Source organism: Protopterus annectens, chromosome 10.part0, assembly GCF_019279795.1.
Source record: "Protopterus annectens isolate FY-2018-M chromosome 10.part0, PAN1.0, whole genome shotgun sequence".
Lineage (NCBI taxonomy): Eukaryota > Metazoa > Chordata > Ceratodontiformes > Protopteridae > Protopterus > Protopterus annectens.
Window position 1 is genome coordinate 317,304,294 of NC_056744.1, and position 18,539 is coordinate 317,322,832.

General features: G+C 39.7%; 1 protein-coding gene across 1 annotated transcript in view; it reads right to left on the reverse strand.

The window, feature by feature from the left end:
• Window positions 1-18,539, reverse strand: part of CCHR10.PART0H1orf112 (chromosome chr10.part0 C1orf112 homolog) — a 2,885,111-nt gene that overhangs the window by 1,229,802 nt on the left and 1,636,770 nt on the right. The window contains exon 17 of the mRNA XM_044086752.1: window positions 18,001-18,090. Coding sequence (XP_043942687.1) covers window positions 18,001-18,090 — 90 coding nt within the window. The remainder of the gene's footprint in view (window positions 1-18,000; window positions 18,091-18,539) is intronic.

Below are 18,539 nucleotides of genomic sequence, written 5' to 3' on the forward strand. Positions count from 1 at the left end.
TGGCCTTGAATGCACCTGCCGTCCAGGTGTGCACCCCAGGCATAGTCTGATGCGTCTGTGCTGAGGATCTGGGTGGCGTGGGGTTGTGAGAAGGGAAGTCCCTTGCTGCCCACCAAAGAAAGTCTTTTCTTAGACAGGGTATCATAGGTACGATAGTTTCCAGGTCTTGAGAATGTTGACACCAAAGGCTTTTAGGTACCACTGTAGTTTCCTCATATGCAGTCTGGCATATGAAATGAGTAGAATGCAGGAGGCCATGAACCCCAGAGCTTGCAGGATATTCCTTACAAATAACTGGGTTCTAGTGGCTAGCTGAGAGAAGTAGTCTGTCAGGTAGGCTTGTTTTTCTGGAGTAAGGAAAATATCTGGGGTGCTGTGTCCAGGCTTGCTCCCAGGAATACAATTTTTTGTGTGGGGACTGGTTTTGATTTCTTTTTGTTGATAGTATACCCCAGGGAGGTCAGTAGGTCCTTTACAAAGTCTAGGTGCTGTAACAGCCTTTCCTGACCGTCTTCCTGAATCAGGCAATCGTCTAAGTAGGGGTAAATTTTAATATTTCTTTGTCTGCAAAAAGCAATGGCTGGAGCCAGGCATTTTGTGAAAACTCTAGGAGTAGTGGATAAGCCAAAGGGAAGCGCAGAGAACTGAAAGTGCATAGATCCTGCCCTGAAATATAGATATTTCTTGCAAGATTCCCTGAATGGGATGAGCAGGTAGGCCTCTTTTAAGTCTAGGGTGGCCAACCAAGCATTCTTGGAAAGCATAGGAAGAAGCTGCTGGAGGGTGAGCATTTTGAATTTTGGTATCACCAAAAAGGTGTTTAGAATGGATAGATCGAGTATTGGTTGCCAGGTGCCCTCTTTTCTGGATACCAGGAAAAGTCTGGAATAGAAATCTTGGCCTATCTGGTCTGCAGGAACATGCTGTATTGCCCTCATGGAGAGCAGGGAATGGACTTGCTTTTTGGCCTCTGCCCACTGGTTTGGAGGAAGATCTGGGAACCCTTTGGGGGCTGGCAGAGTGTGGAAATAAAATTTGTATCCCTGGGACACTATGGTGAGGACCCATCGGTCGTTGGTAGTACAGGCCCAGTTGTTTGCATGGAAAGAGAGTTTTCCCTCCTATGGGCACAAGCAGCTGTGCAGAGGTAAGGGGTGGAAGTGTAAAGTCATTGTGAGTTCTTACCATGAGGGGGTGACTTAGCACTTCCTGTCTTTGAAGAGGAGGAACTCCATTGTTTAGATCTCTGCATTCCCTGGGACTGCTGTCTGGGGGATCTGCTTCCCCTGGGTCTTGGCTGAGCTGGCCTTGAGGGGGCCGGAAAGGACCAGTGCTTGGAGGGGCAATGCCTACTGAACCTCGAAGGCTGGACCTGTAAGAAGTGTTTAAACTGTCTGCATAGATTTAGCTTTTTCTTCCATCTTTTTCAAGACCTCTTCTGCCTTGGTGCCAAACAAATTGTCTTTATTCAATGGTGCATCCAATAATTTTGATTTGACATGGTCTGGCAAGGTCTATTCCTTAAGCCAAGCATGCCTTCTAAGGACAGAGCCAGTGACTGCTGCCCTGCAAGATGCTTCTAGGGCGTCAAAGCCACATTGCAAGGTATGCTTAGTAACTTGGCTTGCAGAATGCATAAGCTCTTGTAATTCTTTATTTTTTGCACAAACAGGAAAGGAAGATATTTTTTGTTTGAGGAGTTCCATGGTATGCTATTTCCGCATATGGAACTGACAATTTAGTGCTCTAATAGCAAGAGTTGCTGAAGTGTATACTTTTTTTTACCCCATCTGTCTAAAGCTCGGGAATCCCTGTCTGAGAGGGTGGGATTCTTAGCTGAGGTCGCTTTAATTCCTTTAGGTCCTTGGGAGATGACCTCTGGGTCAGCAGTAGGATTTTTGAAAAGGAATTTGTGAGAGTCAGGGACTCTGTAGTACCTGTCAAGTTTCCTGGGAGAAGGAGGCAGGGTGCCAGGAGTTAAAATGGATTCCATAAAGACATCATCCACAACATCCAGGACAGGAGGAATGTCTAAAGGTTTGTGCTGTGGTAAATCTAAGTATTCCCAGAGTCTCTTTTTTGACTGAGGATAGTCCTGACATTCCCATTGGAAATGCTCCCTTAAAGTATGTAAGGTTTTACCAAATGAAAAATCATCGGGAAGAGAGGCAGAAGGAATGGATTCCTCTGCATCAGAATCCTTATAAGCAGAAAGGGATTGCATGTCTTCATATTCAGAAACCTCAGAGTCATCGGACTCCTGTTCACATAAAACTACTGGGGACAAGTCTCTTTCTTTTGGAAGGGGTAGCCTGGCTTCCCCTAATAAGCATAATAAGGTCTTTCACCATTTTAAGCATTTGAGATTGAGGCATGGAAGCAGGTGCCTGAGCTCGGGTTGTCTTTTTTTTAGGTGTAGTCTGCACCCCGGGCCTTAGAAACTCGGTAGTTTTAGAAAGAATTAAAGACGCGAAAGAAGTCATCAGGCTGTGTTGAGTACTGGTAATGCGAAGGAACTTCCTCGAAAGCCAGTGCCTGCTCAGCGGCTCCGGACCCATCCAAGATAGAGATATCTGTAGGATCCTTAGTTGAAGAGTCTCGCGGCATACCGGACTCCGAACGGGTCTCTGTAGCGGCCTGCGAATCCACAGAAGCAAGCATCACAGGCTGCAAAAGCACCTCAATGAGGACCAGAGAACTGACGACTTAACGGAAGCGTCGGCAGTTTTAGACCTGTGCGATCTGTCTCTGTTTTTATCCTTACGTTTTTTCAGAAGATCGGCAGTTGGATGGCTTACCGAAGCCATATAGGAATATGAGGACTGAGAGCGAAAATATTTAGCTACAATAAGGGCCCAACGACGTATACGTCTGGCATTGAACAAAACACAAAAGCGACAGCGAGGGACGTTGTGGTCTGGGCCTAAACAGGTGACGCAGTAAGAATGGAAGTATCGGTGTGGTATTTGCTTTCCACAGGCGAGACAATTGTTAACTTTTTGACATCGGTTAGAGCAAGAAAAAAGGATCCCCAACAGGGTACTTAGCTTTAGAAGACTTCAACTTCAATTAGGAAATGAAAACTCAGGTAGTGGCCGACTGACACTCGTGCGAACGGTTTCTGCTTTGGGCTCCACGGCAAGAAAGACTGGTCTAATGGCTTCAGCTGCCTGATTTTATACCACTGACGACCTGACGTCAGTCCTGGAATGACAGCAACCGACCAAGAAATACTAAGCCTCTGGTATTCGGACCAACTGAGGGCTACCCCTGGCAGGATAACGCAAGTGTGATGACTGCAACAGTGAAACACAAAGAGCATCACTAAGCTCTTCCTGTAAACCCTTTCTCACAGTAACAAAACCCAACAAAACAGCCAGTCAATGCCTGTTTTCCCACTCTATAGCCACATTTTGGAATAATCTACCATCTGAAATAACCCACACTAACAACCCAAAAACCTCTAAAGTAGCTCTAAAAACACATTATCTATTAAAAAAAAAAAAAAAAAAAAAAAAAAAGCACATTTACCATTCATTTGGGTTGGCTTATCTTTGTAAACTGAGTCTTTCGTAATAACCATTGGATACTTACATCCATACAGTATACTATAGTCTTAACATAGATAGTATTGTATCAAACCCCATGTTTCTCCAATGTTGAATAAAGTAAACTCCTGCAAATTTGTTACTTGAAAAGTGCTTTTTCGCTTTCATCTTGTGAAGACTTGTAAATTGTATCTAGATTTCTGTAAATCTTGTAAATAGTATTGTAGACATATAGTTCTTTTCTCTGAATTACTGACTTTTTTTAACATGTAATACTTTTAAAGCCTATGTCAAACTTATCACTATAATGTATTGTGGAGCTTTTCTCCCCGGGCCTCCAGTGAAAATGGGTTTCTGATCCAGTGGACTTTCCCGGCCAACAAATGTTAAATAAATAAAAGATTGAGGAACTTTATACATTACATCTTGTTTTTTTTTAGAGGCAACAGGCTGACTATCAGGAAAATTGCAGGCAGTGACAACACACATCCTTCAAAGTTGATAGAACTGGAGGAATGGGCGAAGGTTCTGGAAGATACTTCTTTAACAGCTCACTGTATCTTCTGAAGGACTGAAAAACCCCAGTGTTCTCCCACGGAAAACACTAGCACATTTTGGAAACAGTGTCAGAGAAAAAGAACCACCCACATGGAGAATCAGAAATTGAGCCCTCCTGAGTCTGAATAAGAAAAATGAGGAGAAAACCCTATATCTGTCCATTCATCCTCCTGTTCAGATTCAGAATCTTGAATCTCTTCAGGTTGAGACACCCTTCTTTCTTTTACCAGAAGCCACCTTATAAGTAGGATCAATAGCCTGAATTTGAATTCAACCCTTAGACCCACTACACCACTCCTGTCTAAGGAAGTTTGAGGAGAAGTAAATACATGCTTAGTTTTCTGTTTCTTTTTTACAAGAAAAATGGGGCCATAAGTCTTATTAACTGCAGCAGCAACTTCTGTAGAGATGAGCACAACATTCTGACCAAACAGGGAAGTCTTCCCTGTTCCCTCTCCCAAAGCCAACAACAGTGGCTCTCCCTTGCCCACTGAGGGGACCCTAACAGCCACAAAGGATGTGCTAACTCCCAGTCCATAGTTGTTGTAGGTGTTACACCAGAAGGATCTGGAGTAAACGATGAATGGTCTACAGAGTCAACCACCTGCAGCTGAAGCAAACTGCTAGCCTGCTATGGTGGCAACAGCTGTTTGCTTAACTTTTCCTTTTGCTGTCTGGAAGATGGACCAACCATAGGACCTGCAGTTTATTCCATGGTCAAGATGAAAATAGTGACTCTTTCCAGGGAAAAGCCGTAGGAGCTGCTAAAATTTTGAAGTCACGAAAAGTCACTTTTTTAAAGCACAAAAATCACAGTAAAAAGCACTTTAAAACATGTTGAGGGGCCACAAAAGTAAAATGAACACAATTTCTCCACAGAAAATGGCTTTCAATTACTTTAAAGAACTTTTAAACTGACAGGAAAAATGTGCCCCCTCTTAAACGTATAGGCAAGTCTCGTGACAGTCAGTTAAAACACAAACTCTTACTTTAAAAATAATTTTCCTAAAAGAGAAAGTACATTAAAATAACAACTGTTTTTAATGTGGAAATGTTTTCCCCAAAAGGGAACTTTATGTGCCCAGAAAAGTAACAGCAGAAGGCAAACATCAATCCTCAAAAGCCTGCAAAGGAGTGCTCTCTTCCATGGCAGGAATGTTCTGAAGGGTTGATGCCCAAACATGTCTTTTTAGCAAGCTCAGCTTGAGATGAATGACAATTTGGGCACTGACCGGCTGCTATATCCATCACAGAACATAAATCATGCAGCTAAGGCTACTGACGAATTGATCAGTATGATGAACATGCCATGATATGATGGCTTTGTTGGTTTGGAGGTGAGCTAGCAGCTGGAGTGTTTACATTTTTTCATGATTTTCATGTGTGAAGACAGGATTGCTATTAAGTCTAAAATTGTCAATATGAGAAGATCTGCCTATTGTTTCCAGATGGCAGAGAAGTGAGATTCCAGGATTGATCTGTTTAGAACAGACGCAGGGAAGGCAATGACACTGATGGCAAGTTTTAGGTATTCAAAAGGTAGGTTTGTCAGAGCAAGGGCTGTAGTTTTTAGTTTTTGGAGATAAAAGAAATGGATTCAAAGATGAGGAGTTGCAGATTACTGGCACAGATGAATGGTGATGAGATGAACACCTGCTGGTTTTGAATAGTGGTTGAGGGAAATGAGGTGCAATTACTGAGGTCCAGCTCAGACAGAGAGATTGTACTGATGATGAAGTGAGAACTGGAAGTGCAGACTATGGGATATGGTTGGTAGAGTTGTGGAGGTGGGGTCTGGATAAGGAGGAATACCTCCACTGAGAAGGAGGGTTGGGGTTGAGGGAGAGAGGCAGAAGTGGGTCACTTGCACTGACAGATGAAGGTATGGTGAGGATATAGTTTTGTGTTTTAATATAGAGAAGTAGCAGTGCATCTTTAGCAGATGAATTAGGGTAGTAGGGTATCTAACAGGAGATGCACTAATACGTTTACAATGGAAGGTGGGATTGAGGTGATTGCTTAGTTAGAAGATACAGAAGTACAGTGGAGGGGATAGTGGTAATTGGAAAGAAAGGTTGTAATAATTAAGTTAGTTAGAATAGTGGAGTTTAGCAGCATATTTGGTTATGGTTGTGTGTGACAAATATAGCTTGTGGGTATTAGAGTTTAAGAGAGGCAGAGAATAGAGCAAATGAAAAAGTGGGGAGGCAGGAAATGGTAGTTAGATGGATTGAGAGGACAGTTTGGAGTGGATGGGGTGTAAGTATTGGTTGGAGAGCCAGTGAAGTAAGACTGAGATAGGAGGGGTTGAGTGAATACTGTGTTGGAGGAATTTAGATGTTTAAAGTGTGGAAGGGGTGCAACTAGTAGAGTAAAAAGGGGTGGATGGTGATTTGGGGTAGGGTAGCAGAGGAGGTTTATCCCAGAGGATGGTGCTGTTATTGCTCAGCAAAACCTTATTGGTGTATTTTGTGATTCTAGAATGGTGTGCAGACGGGATGTGGCTGTAAGCCAAGCACAAGGTTTCTCCAGGTACCCACAAAACTGATTACACACATTAAAGGGCAAATCTTCAGAAGAGTGTTGTGGGAGAATACTTCAGGCTTCAGCAGCTAGCTTACTGAAGTCTCCAGCTCTCTCTCACTAACACCAGGGAATGCTTTACTTGTTCAGTGCTAAAATGATGTATTCATGAGTTAATGCATCTCACACTGAGCTCTAAATGTTGTAGGACACAAGTCCTTTCTGTATTGGTTTTATTACATAAGCCCTTCAGTGCAGATTTTTGATTTTCAAGATTGAGAGACTGATGCTCTATGGCTAAGCTCACTGTAACTGGAAACAGAAGTCTGTTGCAAAACAGCACACTGCAGGTTTGTGCATATATTTACTTAAAATTAAGTAACCTTTAAGAATACGTTCTTATAATTAGATAACTTCTAAAATTAACAAACTCTAACAGAACTGCATTTGATTCATGATGTTAAGACAAAGAAATCACATCTATGCCAAGAGAGAGTTTTATTCTGCAGAGGAGCATAAAGAAAGGGGAGGGCTTCACTTTAGCGATCATGGATAGTGACAGTAGGAGCAGTGGTGTGGTTAGGGTGCGAGATAACTGAAAAATAGCTGCAATAAGCCCGGAGAAGAAAAGGAAAGTATGGCTAGACAATAAGGTTGCATCCAGAGGAAAACACTAAAGTGAATGAAAACCGGACTGGCAGTAATTTCCTTTTATTTAAAATTCAGTCTCTAGGGCCTCGTCTTACACCAAGCCTTCTAGGAGGAAAACACAATAAAAAATCCATCCCTATATATGCAAAAATCTCTCTTCGAACACCAATACAATTAAACAATTAAATGAACTTAAATACAATTATACAATCATACTAAATATTTCCAGCAGCATTCAGTATTAAGCCCCTAGGGGTCAAGGTGGAATATTTCAATATAAATAATGCTTCTTTATGCAACAATTTTCTTGTTATACTACAATACTTTGAATCATGTTGTACTTTTTCTAATATGGCAGCCTTCAAACCATTTAAATTACTGTTGTGAAAACACTTGAAATGTTGGGCTAAAGGGCTTTCAAGTTTACCGAATTTTATAACCCCAAGATGGTCTTGAAAGCTCTTTTAGTTTGTTCCACATAAAATAAATCACATTCACATTTAATTGCATATAAACACCTTCCATCAAGCAATTAAATTCCCCTTTTAGATTTAAAGGGTACACCATTTATCTCATCAAATGTCTTCACTATATATGTACAGCTGATACACTTATTACAGGAAAAATTACCAAAATTATTCACACCATGTGTCAGTACATCAGAAGGTCTCTTGAACTTACCATATCTTTGATGTTTCTACCTCTCTTATATGAGAACATAGGTGATTTCTTTGTTATAACTTGTAAATCCCTATATTTAGACAAAAAAATCCCAATGATGTAGTAACATCCTTTTTATATCAGGACTCAAAATATTATATGTGGTCACTATAAAAAAATCTATTTTCCACATCCTTTTCACTTTTTTGATTATATATTCCTGTATTGATTTTATCTACAACATTGCAGACAGTGTGTGCCCAAATTTTACACAATGCTGCCTTAACTGTAATTTCTTCATATCCTCTATTCAAGAACATATTCGCTATAGACAGTAACTCATCCCTCATATTCTCGGTATCATTACATAAACGGGAGATTCATAAAAACTCACCATAGGGAAGTGACTTGATATGAGATGGATGACAACTACTACCCTGTAAAAATTGATGAATTTAATTGAATGCACGATGTATACTTGTTCCTATAGAACCTTCTTGTTTCCCTTGTACGACTAGATCAAAAAACATAACTGTTTGTCCAAACTATAGGCCATCAAATTTAATATGAGATCTATTCTGATGCAATTTATCTATAAACTCTGTTACTTGTTCAATACCACCCTGACAAAAAGATTAGGTCATCAATAAATCTGAAATATTTCAAGACAAACTTTCCAAAAAATTCACTCTTATAAATGTATTCTGATTCAAACATCCCCATGAACAAGCTGGCATACACTGGGGCAAATGGCACCCCCATTGCTGTCTCTTGTAACTGATGATATACTTATTCAAAAATAAAATAATTATGAACTAAACTAAAATGTACCAGCTCCATGACATAATTGGCAAGAGGGGTATCCCCCAAATATAGCCTTAATGCCTCCATGCCAAATTCATGTTTACTATTTGTATATGGGCTCTTTACATCAACTGTCACCCAATACATTTGTGAATTCCATTGACTGTTAGAAATTGTATCTAAATAATCGAAGAATTAAACAATTAAATGTAAAACCATACCTTAATTATGTAAAAAATATTTTGAGGCTGATGCAATTGGTCTCCCTGGTGGATGCGAGACATCTTTGTGTATCTTGGATAAACAAAAGAAATAGGCCATACCCGAATCATCACAGGAAAGCTTATTTTTAACATCAGTATCTAATCAATAATCTAACCTCAGTCCTTTATTTAATAAATGAATATACTTTTTTTAGCTTCATGATACTGGTTTACATCAACAATTTCATAAACATCCTCCTCATCCAATAATATACGACACAATTCACGTACTGAGAAAAATGCATTACTACGATATGATTACACTTAGCTGAGGGTTTAATAAACAAGTCCTGTTCTTTACTAAAAATTACCAGTGCTTGCCATTCATTTTTAGTTAAATTATATTCCAATCCTTTTTTATTCATTCTTAAGCCATATAACATGTTTTCCATTGCAAAATCAACCGTAGCATAAAATTTCTGTACCCCCTCATGTTTGACAGGTGGCATAAAATAACTTCTCTTTTGAATATTATCGGTGGTCAACTGACAATAAGCATTTAACTCACCAGAACCAGATGTACAAGACACAAATGATTCATCAGAATCTCCATATGAATCGTTTAAAAAATCTTCCCCATGTGACATATCAAATACACTTTCTGAGGCTTTTCCCATATTAAAGTCTAGTAGATGTAATTTCCGAATTAACCAAAATAATTCTATTTTACATTCATGCAGTCTCAGAATAACAGTCGGAATACATTTCAGACCATATTTTAGAGCTGAACATAAATGTTCGCTTAAATTATGGACATATATATTGACAAGTCACATACCTTATTTTTACATAAATCAGTTTTATCTAGTCTTTTTACCCCTCCATTGCTGTTGAGCATCACAAAAATGTTCTTGTTGCTGTCCCCGCTTTCTCTGTTGTCATTATTTTGAAAGTTCAGCATGTATTCAGTGTTTCTTAAGTTCAGCATGTATTCAGTGTTTCTTGCTTCAGGCAGCGGGGGATAAATTTCCTCATCTTCAAATTCACTAAAGTATCTGCTAGTATCACTGGAGGATGCCTCTCCATGTTGTAGTCGTTCCCCTTCCTGCCTTTGGAAACGAACATTGGGGCGTTTCTTACGATTGGACGACCTAAAGAAGGCCGTACCATTTTCATAGTCCCGTAAGTCTCTACAAATCTTATGCAATTTCTGCTCCAAAAGATTTTGTTGAAGTGAGGTCAACTTGGTCTTAATGTCTTGTAGACAACATTCTAAATAAGCTCTTTCTATAAGAGCAGCTAAATTGGAGCAGACTGAAGAACTCTCAGTTTTTACCTTATTCAGTTTTACACTATCCCTCTCAATGAGGATAATGATCCATTCCATGGAGCACCGATGTGCTGCCTTCTCCCACCTCTGTTTACAACAGGATCAAAAGGCATAGATGAATATTTAAGAGCCTTGACCCCTTGTGGAGAGATGTCTAACTCCATATAACGTTGTAGGCTCAACATAGGAGTCTCTTTAGTGAGCAGCTGCTCCAGTTTATGATATAAATTTGTAGCTTCAGAGGGCAAATCAGTGACACACTTACCTATCACAGTAAATGGATTATGGGAATGTTTACTGCAGGTCTCATTTAAAAGCCTTTCCCATACTGTGGCAGACAGCACTTCACCACTGGTCCCTTGTCTCTCACCATGCTCACCCGATAGTCTAAAAAAGTTGTCCACAGTACGTTGAGAGGGTCAATAGGTTCATCACGAAATAAACGTGGAATATTACACACTGGATCACTGGCCATCAGGAAACACCAAAATACCACAAAAACACTCAATTCTATTTTATATTCATGCAGTCTAGGAATAATAGTTGGAATAAATTTCAGACCACATTTTAGAGCTGAACATAAATGTTCACTTAAATTATGGCCAGATATATTGTGTCATACCTTATTTTTACATAAATCAGTTCCATTTGGTCTTTTTACCCCCTCCATTTCTGTTGCGCATCACAAAAATGTTCTTGGTGCTGCCGTCCCTGCTTTTTCTGTCCATTCTCATTATTCCGAAAGTTCTCCTGCATGTATTCAGTGTTTCTTGCTCTTGTATTTAAGTTCATTTAATTGCTTAATTAATTGTATTATTGGTGTTTGACGAGAGTTTTTTTTGTATATATAGGGATAGATTTTTTATTGTGCTTTACTCCTAGAAAGCTTGGAGTAAGCCGAGCCGCTAGACACTGAATTTTAAATAAAAGGAAATTAATGGCTATCCATTGTTCATTTATTTCTCTTCGAGGACTTTATCTTGATTGGTTTTGTGAAAACACAGAAGTGGTAAGACAGGAAGAATAGGAGATAACTGTGTTTGTTTCATATTAACACAGAAGTGGTAAGACAGGAAGAATAGGAGATAACTGTGTTTGTTTCATATTAACAGATTGCTTACTCATATTTGTGTTTCTGCTAGATAACTATGTTTGCTTCATATAACTAGAATGCTTATGCATATTTGCGTTTCTGACCCTCCTCTGACATTTTGCTGCAGTATACCTACTCGTTAACAATGCCCCCACTCCCACAACATGGTATGTCCATCTTCTCCTATCAACTCCATCAAGCATCTCAGCTGCTAAATGAACTAAGGCCACTTGGCCTGTAGTCTGGGTTTAATCCCTTTACATTACCACAGCCGATGAACTAAGGCCACCTGGGCTGTGGTCTGGGTTTAATCCCTTTACATCACCGCAGCTAATGAACTAAGGCCACCTGACCTGTGGTCTGAGTTTAATCCCTCTACATTAACACAGCTGGTGAACTAAGGCCACCTGGCCTGTGATCTGGGTTTAATCCCTCTACATTACCACAGCTGATGAACTAAAGTCACCTGGCCTGTGGTCTGTGTTGATTCCCTCTACATTACCACAGCTGATTTAACAGTAACAACGTTAATCTAGCTGTACTGTATAACAGAAAGCAAATTGCAGGTAGTGAGCTATAGAGAGTAAGATAGGGAGAATGTTAGGGCATGAAGGAGATTTTTCAATAATGAAGGAAATAAAAACAGAGAAGCAATTGTTCAACTCAGCATGGATCAACAGATTAGTTGCATTAACTACCTGAGTTATAGCAATAAAGCAGAAATAAAAAAAAAAGCAGCTGTCAAGGAGGAAGCTACAAGAGTGATGTATGAAAGACTATACAGAAAAAGTGTTTGGCTATTAATAAGGATAGTTATGGGAAGTGACAAATAATGAAGACGGAGAGCACCTACAGAAGAAAACAAGGGAGTGAGCACCAAAATGTTCTCATCAAAATCCAAGCACTGCAAAGTGAATCATATGCTATCCTTTAACACTAGCCATTGTCATGAGTATTTGTGCACACACAAGCACATGCACACATGCATCTCTAAATGAAGACACAAGAGCAGTAAGACAAACACACATACAAACGTCACCTCGATGTGCAGACAACACCTTGAAGCAAACTATGAAACAAACAGAAATAAACAGTTGTCTGTGCAAAGCACAACAGTGCTTACAATACATTAAGGGATACTGTAGACATTGTAACAATATGAAAGAAACAGAAATAGTTTTCTGTGCACAGCACAAAAGTGCCATACTGGGTCAACAGCACCAAACTTCACAGCCCTTAAATAAGGCTCCTAATGCTAAAAAGGTTCCACCAAATTGTACTGTTAAAGTTGCTGTCTGTGTTTAAAATCAGAACATAGATTAGAATTTAAAGCAAGAAAAAAAGTCTCTTACTTTAACCACAGGCTTTGAGGATTCCTCTGGTGTGGTTAGCCCCTTACATGTACCCCTCCCCCTGTCTTGCTAACAATCCAAGGTTACTTAACCACCTCAATTAACCTCCAATTTTCAAACTCCCCAGTGCTCCCGACCCAGACGGCTGTCATGCTGTAAACTTGGTATGTAATTTTGTGTTACTGACTCTCTCACTAAATACAACTGTAGATTTAATAATAAGAGAAATGTTACGCTGACTCTGAATGTTTAAAAGTGCATTAATACATGAGGCTGATGAATGGTTTAGGTAACTGATTTTGTGCTTTTTTGCTGCTGCTAAACTGAAGTGATTGTTGGTGGATCAGTGTAACTTTGTTGAATGCAATGAACAACTGATTTTGTGCTTTCTTCTTGCTGCTAAACTGAAGCGATTGTGGATCAGTGTAACTTTGTTGCAGTATTTAGTCTACTTCTTAAATCCTAGACTGTACAAACAGCCTACTTTTCAATGGTAGTAACATTTGGACTTTATTTTCAGGTTAAAGATAGAAGATGCTGTATGCAGAATAGTGTGACCCTGATTAGCGTTTCGTCGTATACGTGCGATACATGCTTACTTGTTCTATTTAGTTACCGAATACTTGAGACTGTTTCTTAGGGCTGTGCAGTGCACTATTAATGTAAGGATTATGTTTTTTCTCTCAGTCGCTATATGTTATATATGGCATGAAACACTGTTCAATCTTTTTTTTGCTATAGTTCCATTTCTGCTGATGAACTAACACTAATATTAGGTATTATCTCTTTTCATAGCTCCCACCCTGAAAGGCTCGTACAGTTAGAAGTTCTGCATCCAGTTGAGAATTTTTTTAAAAAGAAAAATAAAATGGACAGCCACCCACAATGGTCATAACAAACTTAACTAAGGTTACTACTTTTTCTAAAGTCTTTCTGCTTAAACTGTTTAATTCAGCTGTGCTGGGTCAACAGCACCAAACTTCCCAGCCCTTAAATAAGGCTCCTAATGCTAAAAAGTTCCACCAAATTGTACTGTTAAAGTTGCTGTCTGTGTTTAAAAACAGAACATAGATTAGAATTTAAAGCAAGAAAAAAGCCTCTTACTTTAATCACAGGCTCTGAGGATTCCTCTGGTGTGGTTAAGCCCCGCTCCGCTCGCCCTCCGGGCTTGCTTCTCGCCCCTCCCTGCCCCCTATTTCCACCCGCCCCCAGTACCTCTAATTTATAACCCCTCAGACACACCTCTCTTCCTCCTTTGCCAACCATTAACAGGAATTCATTTATAACCCACCACTATCTCCCCACCAGCAGCATATTCCTCCCATTGTCTATAATACTTACCAAGTCTTTTAAAATACCACCTCTACTCTACACCCTACCTTTACTAGTCACCCTTTATTCTCTCACCATCTATGAAAACCAATCCCTTATAGGATTCAACCATCCCAAACGTCTTGCTACCATCCCAAACTAGTCAAACCATTCTGCCCATTCATTCATGTCCATCCACACAAACTCCTTTACCCCTAACACCTACCCTGTTATACCCAGATATGTTAACACCAAAACTAAATACTACCAAAAACTGATAAATTTCTAAAGCTCATAGCTAGTTTGCCCCACACTTTACTATTGATGGGGATATCCACCCCAACGCAGGGCCTCCATCCCTAGACAACACCAACTCTAATCATAACAGCCCAAACATGAGACAAAGCCTAAATAGACCCCACACTCACTATTGACCTGCCACCTAAAACATCAGAAGCATCAGCGATAAGGTCCACCTCCATGCCCTTCTGACAACTTACTTCCCTGACATACTTTGTCTCACCAAAATATGGTTAAAACCAACTACGGCAGATATTGAAATTCTACCTCCAGGGTATAATGCTCTCAGGCTAGATCATACTACCAGGAAAGGGGGAAGGGTTGCTGTTCTCTATAAAACTACCCTAAAAGTTGCTCTAGACAACCTTCAACCACCTATATTTAACAAAGAAGAAATTATGATTTCCAAACTACAAATAAATAAAAACAAATGCATAAACATAGCATGTGTCTATATTCCCCCAGGTAATAACTCAGGGACCCTAGAAGATATCCTCTAATGGCTATCCAATACCTATCCCCAAGAGACCATTGTTCTAGGGGACCTCAATATAGATTGGTACACCTGCACTGCAGATACCCTACCCATCCACGTAATCCTACATGGTTTTATACAAACTATAACCTCCCCTACTAGACACAGCAAGCCTAACAATAAAGAAAGTATCCTGGACTGGATACTAATTAATAGCCCCCACCACATGTACAAATCAGGTACTCTCCCTGAAGATCTAAGTGATAATTTCTTAACGTATACTATTAGGCATAAATTTGAATGCCCACATCTACCCAGATATAAAACAATAAGAAATAACAAAAACGTCAACCTTTATAAATTCCTAGAAGAACTTAAATTATGCAATTGGTCAATTCTAAAACAACTACCACTAGACGAGGCGAGGCAGTAACACACTTTAATAACACATTCCTGGCCATCCTTGACAACCATGCACCTGCACTCTCTAATAGAATTAAAACAAAAGTTGCCCCCTGGCTCACTAAAGGTCATCCAAAGAAATAATGCCTGGAACACCTGGCGCACCTCTAAAGCCCCACAAGATCAACTCAAATTTAGACAATATAGGAATGATACAAAAAAATCCATATTACTAGACAAAAAAAAAACTATTTCTGCCATCTACAGCAGAAACACCACAAGTCACATTAGTTCTGGGCAGGTATTAACAAACTCCTCCACCCAGGGCAATCCACTACTCCAACCCCCTCAGCCCCTACCCAAAAATCGCCAGAGTCCATTGCCAACATCTTCAACAGTTTCTTCACAGAAACCATCCAGGGCCTTGATAGCAAACCTAAATCCACTTGTCCTAACGCTGAACCCCTTAAACCCAGTGACAATCTCACCTTTAGCTTCCAAAAAGTTCTGACTTCACTCATTAGAGCCCTAATTAAAAAAATCAAACCAACGACCCTTTCAGCTGACCTCCTCCCTACAGACTACCTGCAAAAAGCTGCTGATGTCATAGCATACCCTGTCACTATTTTGATAAACAGAACCATAACTGAAGCCTCTATCCCCTTTATCTGGAAAATATCCCGTGTCATACCACTCCATAAAGGTGGCAGCTCCATTGAACCATCAAACTATAGACCAGTAGCTATCCTTTACCCTCTGGCTAAAATTATGGAAAAGTGTATCCATAAACAACTCTTACACTACCTTATTCAACAATCTTCTAGCCAACTCCCAGCATGGGTTTAGACCACAGCACAGTACCACCTCAGCCCTCCTCTCCTTTTCTAATGTTATAAATTCCAGCCGCAACAACAACAAACTATCTTCTGCCCAGTTTCTCAATCTTTCTAAGGCATTTGACATGGTTAACTGCCAGCCACCCTTACTTACCCTAAATAAAATATCCCTAAATGACCATGCCATACAATGGTTTCAATCTTATCTTAGTGGAAGACAGCAGGCTGTCTTTTGGCAGGACAAACTCTTCACCCTTCTCCCCATTACCCTTGGTGTCCCTCAAGGCTCCATATTAGGTCCCCTTCTTTTCTCTCTCTTTATCAATGCCCTCCACACTGTAATCTCAGATACAACCTGTATACAATATGCTGATGACTCGACCCTGACTTGCTCAGCCTCTACAGATCTCCTTAGTTTAACCCAAAAAACTTTTAATACAGTGTTAAACTGGATCTCAACAGCTGATATTAAACCCTAATAAAACAAAGTTATTGCTCTTCTCCCCTACTCACAAATCCTCTCAACCTCCATTTACTGTAACATCTAACAATGGGATCATAATCTCACCAGATATGTATACCAAACTCCTGGGTGTTATAACAGACAACCTCAAATATGATATGCATCTAAACCAAACAATTAAAACAGTTAATAAAAAACTTGGCTCCCTGTACAAAAACAAACCTTTTTGCACCCCTCTAGCTAGGACTGCCATTGCCCGTACCCATCTGCTTTCAACTCTACTCTGTGACTCGCCAATACTCACCAACGTGAACATAACTGATTTCAGCAAACTCTCTAGCTGCTACAATCAAATTGCCATGTTTGCCACAGGAACTCTCTACAGGACACACCACTGTCAAAGCCTACACCTCTTAGGTTGGCTAGCACTCCCCAGGCTAATTCAATTTAATCAACATACTGGAGCATTCAAGGTTATTAACCATCCAGAAAAAAATGCCCTCCCTTAAAATATTATCCATCCCTACAAAAAAGCTAGGCCTCTTCTTAACACTACAAAACTTTTGGTTCAATCTATTAAAGCTAACAACCTATCTGGAGAATATTTGCAAATTCAGTAGGCAAAACCTGGAATTCGCTCCCATCTGATCTTACTCTGAACCCCTCCCTTAATCAGTTCAGGAAAAAAAAATCTAACCTAGTATTTTAAAACTCACTGGTTATGTCCTTGCTAACCCTGACTAAAGCCTCATCTACTTCCATATCCCTACAATTTCTTATTCATAGCAACTAACCTCTTACACTAAAATGTTTGAAAACAGAAACTGTAATATCTTTGCAGATACTCTGTACATAAGCTGCACCTGTAGGTTTGATAAGAGAAACTGCAACATTTGTATAAATTTCTGTATAGAAACTGTATTCTTCATAAGCTTGAAACGTGAGACTGTAACTTGTATGTTAATACAATCTGTTTGTGCATATACTGTAACTTGCTTGTCTTTATCTGTTCGTAAGTTTGGAGCTTTTCTCCCTGGGCCTCTGCTGAAAATGGACATACATCCCAGTCGGACTATCCCGGTCAACAAATGTAAAATAAATAAATTGTAATAATATGAAACAAACAAATAAATAGCTGTCTGTGCACAGCACAAAAGTGCTTATACTACATTAAGGCATGCTGTAGACATTGTAATAATACGAAACAAACAGAAAAACAGTTGTCTGTCCATAGCACAAAAGTGCTTACAATATTCAGGCATACTGTAGACATTGTAATAATATGAAACAAACAGAAATAAACAGTTGTCTGTGAACAGCACAAAAGTGCTTACAATACATTAATGCATAATGTAGACATTGTAATAATATGAAACAAACAGAAATAAACAGTTGTCTGTGCACAGCACAAAAGTGCTTACAATACATTAAGACATACTGTAGTTAATTGCAGGGCTCTGGCCTTCTTTGGTACTAAAGAAAAACATGTACCTGATGATCTGCAGCCATAAGAAAGAGCATTCGCCTCAGCAATAATGCTAAGTGTGTCACCTGCTGACCGCTCCCGGGACAGCGCTTTATCTGAAATGAAGAAACATGCTGGTGTTACTAAACATGCAATAGAAGGACTGACAATAAACAGAATGCACCATTATACACAAGTCTCCACTCTAGTTCATTTCTTTTCCCTCGACAATCCAGCACAGATCCCCATTAGCCATTGTTCTGGACACATCTACCAACAGTGCACTCACAAACCCATTGGACCATCAAAAAGAATGAGAAGACCCAAAGCCACAGGCAAAGTTCTGTACGTCTTGTAACATCTGATATTACTGAACAGCACTTGCAGTATAGGGCTTTATGAAAAGTGATAATAGCTTTATACAGATACTCAAGTATGAGGAGCGAAACTGACTATGCAAAAAATGGGAACTTAAATTAAATTTGAGACGGCTGTGTATCGGAGCATTCTCTTGTCTCTGACGCACGGTGACTACAGAGTTAGAGTATTAAGTAGAGGGAGTGAT